Here is a 7,102-nt window from a genome sequence, read left to right on the forward strand (position 1 = left end):
ATTATTTAATTTTTAGTTTAAGTCATGCCGCCTCATCACCGGATCATTTAATCTGTTCATGCAACTTGTCATCACCTCATTATAAATAATTAGGTCCAAATATATCCCTGTAGTGACTTTTATTTTAATTAAAAATTACTGTCGGTGAAAATGTATATTTGTGCTGTTTGTGTAACGATGGAGATATATAGCATTGCTTTCGCAAAGTTGAGGGATATATTTGCACTTTTTCTCTTTATACAATTTTAAAATTATACCTTAGTTTCCAAACATGACCTAATGTTTATTGGGCTCAAACTTATATTCTCATTTTTTTTTCGCTTTAAAAGTAAGTATAAGTATTGTCTCGTGTTTGTCTTTCCAAAGTCATTCTCCCTTAAGAGCAAAACCCTCCTCCCTTTGCTTCCATTCCGCCGTGCGCGCGCTTGCTTGCGGTTCCGGTTCTGCGACGTGTCTACTTGATTTTCTCGAAAAGTGTAACTACTGCTGCTTAATTCTTCCTTACAAAATCTATTTTGTAATGAATATTTTTCTAAAACTTGTGGACTACAGAGTTAATGTCACTAGTGTACTGAGTAAACATAGAAAAAAAAAAAAAAAAAAAAAAAAAGAGAAGACACACTTTTGGCTTTTAAATTTCAGTAGTGGCTTAAAGGGTTTTGGGCGAAATTTTTGCTCTTAAATAGGGTATTAATGGGTGTTCTACTGATTATCTGAGCTTCCATTCATGGGTTATGTTTACCTATTTTTAAACTTTCAATGCTGTAATTTTTATCTTGTTCTGGTTATCTTTGTAGCTTCAACTGCCACAAGAATGTGTGTATATTTGACACAGCACAGGAAGTAAATGGCGGCAGCCCAGTGAACATGTAGATAGACTACCCTAATGCAAGCATTAGTGGCTGCTTTCACGGCTCGAACCTATGACCTATAGGAAGTGATCTAGCTATTTAGAATGATTAAAGGAATAGTATTGTTGTGTTAAACATTATTGGAGTTTATATTTTGCTTTAGGGTGTCAAAATTAGCAGTATTAACTCTTTTAGATTGATTTGTGTACAGAAATGGAAAAGAGGAATACCCCGAATAATAGCCGAAAATAGATCAAACAGACCTAATGTATACCCTATTTGGATCATATAAGGATGTTCCGTGTGGAAGTTGAAGTCATCATTAGTTCGAGATTTTTCGTTAAGCAAAAAAAAAAAAAAAAAAAAGAGAGAAAGTATTATCCGCAGTAGTTGGAAAATAATTAGCCGTTGGCAAAATCCTTATGGAATTTGATGCAGGCCTTTGCGATGCTCCTACATTTATTATCACCAATGTTGCTCGGACTCTAGTGCGGATGCGGGTGTCGGATACGGGTACGGATCTAGAGGTCGGATTCGTCATGATCTAAATTTTAAGATTCGTGGGTACGGATACTAGTGCGGGGATTCAACAAAAAATAATTCAAAATTCTAAAAATAGAGTTAGAAAACCTAATTTATGACATATTATGTGGAAAACTTGAGGAGAAAATCGGAAGGAGATAAAAGGAAAAGGAGTGACATAGAAATTTCTATATACAAGTTATTCCATTTTCTTCAATTTCACCATAGCTTTTGTTTTGATTACATAAATCATTGAATTTGTCTGGAATTTCTCCTTCGATTTTGGTCAAAGTACCCAAAATTGGTTGACCAAATTGGGTACGGATCCCACAGCCACACCCATGTCGACACGACATGGGTGCGGCACCGAAAGTGAAGAGTCCGAGCAACATAGATTATCACCATCTCTGCGTTGTTTCCTACTTTTTCTAGCTTCCTTTTTTGCTTTTTACTCTTGATATGGTCGTAATTAATTTACATTAAGGCTGATAGAGACATTTCTTTACTGACTTAGCAGTTATCTTGAATGGAGATTGATTCAAAGGTACCGGAAGAGGCTGAGGGTTCGATGCAAGTTGACAGTAAGGTAAATATTCTCAATTTGGTTTAAATATTCTCAATTTGGTTTACTTTTACAACTCTAAGCCTTAACTAATATTCTCCTTCTTTTTCTCCTCGATTGTCTGGTTATAGGTTCCGGAGAAGGATGATATCTCTAACTCGATGCAAAACCTTAATATTGAGGGATCATCATCCTTCACTTTCAAGAAAAAGCCTGTCATTATCATAGTGGTTGGGATGGCTGGTAAAGACCCATTTCTTTGCGTTAAGGATTCATATGTTTATCATTTTAAGATACTAGCATTGTCCCAAGCTGTTTGTTGTTATTTAATTTTTACTTGAAACGTGATATAGTGCTTGTTTTGATTGACGACCAGGTAGTGGAAAAACTACGTTTATGCATCGACTTGTTTGCCACACAATGGCGTCCAATATGCGGGGTTATGTTTTGAACCTTGATCCTGCTGTCTTGACCCTTCCATATGGTGCAAATATTGATATTAGAGACACTGTTCGATACAAGGAAGTCATGAAGCAATTCAATCTTGGGCCAAATGGAGGAATTCTTACTTCACTGAACTTGTTTGCCACAAAGTTTGATGAGGTAAGGTTTGATGTGATCGTGACATGGCTAGTGACCATATAGACACTTCAACTAGGCAGGAATATTTGTTTTATTGAATAGGCTGTGAGGAGACTTTTTCTTTCTGTTTTGGCTGCACGAATTGTAAGTCAGACACTTTGGTTTTGCTAGTGACCATATAGACACTTCAACTAGGCAGGAATATGTCGCGAAGTCTGACATGGCATACAACTTATTCATTCCTCAATTTTAAGTAATGGCTTAAAATGAGCTGACATGGATTTTCTTCCCACATTTTTTTTTTCTTCTTACTTTCGTTGATTTCTGTGTTAACACAAATTCAATACATCTCTCCAGATCCGAATCCTCTATCGTTTTATCCGAGTTACCTGATTCAAAAGTACATCGTCTCGTCATTCAATTAAATTTTGTTTCCAAAATAATAATTTGAGACTTCACTTCTAGGCCCTTTTCCCTTTTTTTTTTCTTCAAAACTTTTGGTTCTGATAGCTGTAAGTTCAAATTCTTTCTGCTTTTGTTTTGTTTCTGACACTAGTTGTATATAATCATTGTGAGATTTCTTTCTGCATATACTTGTAGTTGCTGAATTGAATCCATCTTATTTAAGGAAAGGAAAAAAAAACCTTAGCTCATATGATGGAAGAATGTAATCCAGTTAAAAATGTAGATAAGTGTGAGATTGAGAATGCCTTCAATAAGCAAGAACCACGTACTAAGGTTGTGAATTCCATCTTGGTTGCAGAGGTAGTTGTAAATGGTGGTACAAATTATATGACTTCGATTCATATTAAAAAAGACTTTTATTCTGTTAACTTCCAATTTGTTCGGAGAACAACCTCAGATTTGTTACTGTAAGTGAAATGGAGAAGAAGGTAAGCGTTCTTCTAGCGTTTTGAATTTCAAAACTGTATTTAGAAAGTAGTAAATCACTGCCACAACCCAAAACCTTTTGAGAAGTTCACTGCAATTAAATGAGTTCTGGAAGGGGAAGAGGTTAAGCAGAACATAGGGAAGGAGACGGAGCAAATACCGGGGGAGGGGGGAAGAGGTGAATTTTATTTCCTTTCTTATTGTATTTCTTTTTATTAAATATAATTACATGTTGAATTTTTAAAAATAAGTTACACAGGTATGTCAGTAGTTAATTTGTTCATTTGACACCTCATCAGGAGTGCGTCTCAAGCACACGGTCTTACAAACACGCACGAGACACACCTCTGCCAAAGAGGTGTTCAAATGATCACTATAAAAGTCGAGGTGTCTAACAGAGAAAATGTGCCAAGTTTGAGGGGCTATCTATTCTATTTGGCCTTCTGTTTTTTTCTTAAACTTATGTGGTCTAGAGAAACCTTGTTTTGAAGTTTCCTCCCGCTTGCATCTTTTGTGGTATAAAAGTGTTCTCTTTGGATTGATCACTTACTGTGGTAGAAAAATAGACTGAATTAATGTCTATAGGATATTAGTGCGTAAAATTCTAGTAGATTTGCATTTCGGTCAACAATTATTTTATGGGACTATATGAATTCAACATTAAAATTGTTCCTCCAACACGGCAGTGAATTGAATAGGTTAAGTAATTTCATCCAATCCACTTATCTTATCCGGATTTAAGTCTTCAAAAGTTATTATTAGACCTGTTGGATTAAGAAGTCTAATCCAAATTTAGATCTTATCATATCTCATTACGTTCAGTCATATACTTCTTTAGGTTTTCATTGTTTATCTTATCCGGATTTAAGTCTTCAAAAGTTATTATTAGACCTGTTGGATTAAGAAGTCTAATCCAAATTTAGATCTTATCATATCTCATTACGTTCAGTCATATACTTCTTTAGGTTCTTGTTTACTCATATGGAATTTGAAATTGGCTTTGGTTTTCTTTTTTTCCTTATATTCGTTATGTTATCATCATCCCCCCCCCCCCCCTTCTCTCCCTCTCCCTCCCTCCCTTGATTCAAAACTTGTGGATACATGGCGAGTGCAAGGTCCATAAGTACTGGCTAATTAGAATGATGTGTTTTGCCTCTTAACCTCTGAAATTGAGATGCTTCTCTAAAGTTCACTGAAACATTGCATCATAGTCTTCCCTGCTATTAGATCTCTCAAGCAGCATTTATGCATCTAAGCCCTCTGTAAATTCTTGTGGTTGTTACTTGGATGATGTCTGGATGTATTATTTATCAAATTCGATTTCTTAAAGTAGTGCACAAGTTTCAAATTTTCTGTTGCAAGAATCAGTAAATTTGGTTTTGAAAATGTGAGGTGGAAAAGTTGTCAAAGCAATATATCTATATCTGATGTTTGCTCTCTTTTTGCTTTGTAGTATTTGTTCTTTTCACCAATTCTGTTGTCATTATTTATTAGAGGAGTAGCTTGCAAGGATTTGAGGGAAGAAAAGCTTTACATGTATTATTTTTCTCTAGCTCTTTTGAGACAACAACCTCTTCTACCTATTTGCAGGTGATATCAGTTATTGAAAAACGAGCAGACCAGTTGGACTATGTTCTTGTGGACACTCCTGGACAGATTGAGATATTCACTTGGTCTGCCTCTGGTGCAATAATCACTGAAGCTTTTGCATCTACTTTTCCCACTGTGGTGACATATGTAGTTGATACACCACGGTCCGCAAGTCCAGCTACCTTTATGAGCAATATGCTCTATGCTTGTAGCATCCTCTACAAAACAAGGTTGCCGTTGGTATTGGCATTCAACAAGACAGATGTGGCTAATCATGAATTTGCTTTGGAGGTACCCGAATAAATTCTCACATTACTCTAATTTTTTTCTTGAAAAGGGCAGGGAGTTGTGAGGAAGAGAAAGGACTGGCTGTCTCCACTATTAGTCATGTTAAGTTTGCTATGGAAATTATTCCATTTGTGCACCTAATATAAACCAGTGAAGACGTTCAAGAAAAAACTTAAAGGTGGATCAGAAGCTATTACCCTTTACCTCTAATAATTGGTACTGGAACCATGAGGCTATTATAGTGACAGTTTAATAGTATTCCTGTTATGTGCTGTATCTGCTCGCTAAGCAGTTTAAACCAAGGAGTCATCGTATAAAACTTTGGTTATGATGGTTGCTTTGCAATTGTGTTATTGATCTTTTGAGGCACATATTCTACTTGCAGCAATTTTGCTGCACATTCATATAATGTCTTTTACCAATTAAAATACCAGTGTTTGTTTATGTGCATGTGTGAATGTAAAGGGGGAAGGGCAGAAGAGAGAGGGAGGGGCGTTTGTGGTTGAGTGTAGAGTAAATTCTTACTATTGGATTGATTCTTCAGTTCTTTGTGCTTTTACTTTCATTGGCTGCTCTTCTGGGACTGTGATTTATCATGTCACTACTTTAAATGCAGTGGATGAAAGATTTCGAGGTGTTTCACGCGGCACTAGATGCGGACAACACTTACACATCAACTCTGACTCGAAGCCTTTCTCTTGCACTTGAGGAGTTCTACAAGAATCTCAGATCCGTCGGGGTCTCTGCAGTTTCAGGTGCTGGGATGGACGCCTTTTTCAAGACAATTGATGCCAGCACTGAAGAGTATATGGAAACTTACAAGTATTACACTAACTGAAACTTAATGTTTATTTATACCTCTTGAAATATCACTGATAGTTGGACATGCTTAATAACTATTGTTGCAAAATTTTCCTGTCAGGGCTGACTTGGACAAGAGACGGGAGGAGAAGCAATTGTTAGAGGAAAAACGCAGAAGGGAGAATATGGAAAAGCTGAGGAAAGATATCGAGAAAACTGGAGGAGAGACTGTAGTATTGAGCACTGGTTTGAAGGATGGAAAAGGGAAGAACAAGGATATGATGGATGACGAGGATGAAGAGGAAGAAGATGAAGACGACATCCAGGTTTTTAGTGACGATGAAGGTGCCATAGATGAGGATGAAGATGAAGAAGTTACTGGCTTTTCATTTTGAGACTGTACATGGTGTCTCTTTAAGAAAAAACAAACTCTGTATAGGACTGATCAAAGTGCTAAACCAAAAAGTAAGGGACAGAAAAATGATTTTACTGTGTAAATGCGACAATTTCTCCAGTCGTTGCATCTGATCTGATGTTCTCATTATTATGTGGTTAAAGAGTTAGGTCATCTGGATTTGTGTTTGGTGATAATTCTTTATGGATAATGACTTTGATCAACTGAATTTCCTTTCTATTCTTAACAATTTGCAAGTGTGTTTTGACATTAGGGCGTGTTTGATATGAAGGGAAATGTTTTCTATAGAACATATTTTCATGGAAAATAAGTGATTCCTACATATTTTTTGATGTTTGGTAAGGTGAATAAATAGTAATATTTAGAATACATTTTCGAAAGTATTTTTAGAGTATTTTCGAATGTTTGGTGCGTGAGGAGGAAAAACATTCCCTAACCATTCCTTTTTGAGATGAAGTGATCATATGGTTCCTAAAGATCAACTCAATATTCAAGAGAGTTCAATTATATTTACAATATATCAAAAAACATATCGTCCACAATAAAAGGAACTGTACGATTATCAGATTGTTGAGGAGTCACACCCAATGAAATATACAA

General features: G+C 36.0%; 1 protein-coding gene across 5 annotated transcripts; it reads left to right on the plus strand.

The window, feature by feature from the left end:
- The first annotated feature begins 407 nt into the window (after positions 1–407).
- On the plus strand, positions 408–6,731 carry LOC132030563 (GPN-loop GTPase QQT2). Of its 5 annotated transcripts, none has more exons than XM_059420255.1 (7): positions 408–476; positions 1,891–1,959; positions 2,067–2,178; positions 2,312–2,538; positions 4,999–5,289; positions 5,903–6,108; positions 6,209–6,731. In XM_059420255.1, exons 2-7 carry the CDS (start codon positions 1,900–1,902, stop codon positions 6,480–6,482), a joined length of 1,170 nt encoding a protein of 389 aa, XP_059276238.1. In that variant the 5' UTR covers positions 408–476; positions 1,891–1,899; the 3' UTR covers positions 6,483–6,731. The 5 variants fall into 5 exon arrangements, with proteins under 5 accessions (XP_059276238.1, XP_059276241.1, XP_059276237.1 ...); XM_059420258.1 differs by having other exon boundaries at positions 425–440; positions 1,888–1,959; XM_059420254.1 differs by having other exon boundaries at positions 427–485; positions 1,890–1,959.
- The last annotated feature ends 371 nt before the right edge of the window (positions 6,732–7,102 follow it).

The sequence above is a fragment of the Lycium ferocissimum genome, chromosome 9, assembly GCF_029784015.1.
Source record: "Lycium ferocissimum isolate CSIRO_LF1 chromosome 9, AGI_CSIRO_Lferr_CH_V1, whole genome shotgun sequence".
Classification (NCBI taxonomy): Eukaryota; Viridiplantae; Streptophyta; class Magnoliopsida; order Solanales; family Solanaceae; genus Lycium; species Lycium ferocissimum.

Excerpts from the sequence above, each read along its gene's own strand:
- LOC132030563 (XM_059420255.1), top strand. The coding sequence starts at position 1,900 with ATGGAGATTGATTCAAAGGTACCGGAAGAGGCTGAGGGTTCGATGCAA. Across the intron at positions 1,960-2,066 it reads CGATGCAAGTTGACAGTAAG|GTTCCGGAGAAGGATGATAT; the intron begins GTAAATATTCTC and ends GTCTGGTTATAG. Across the intron at positions 6,109-6,208 it reads GAGTATATGGAAACTTACAA|GGCTGACTTGGACAAGAGAC; the intron begins GTATTACACTAA and ends TTTTCCTGTCAG.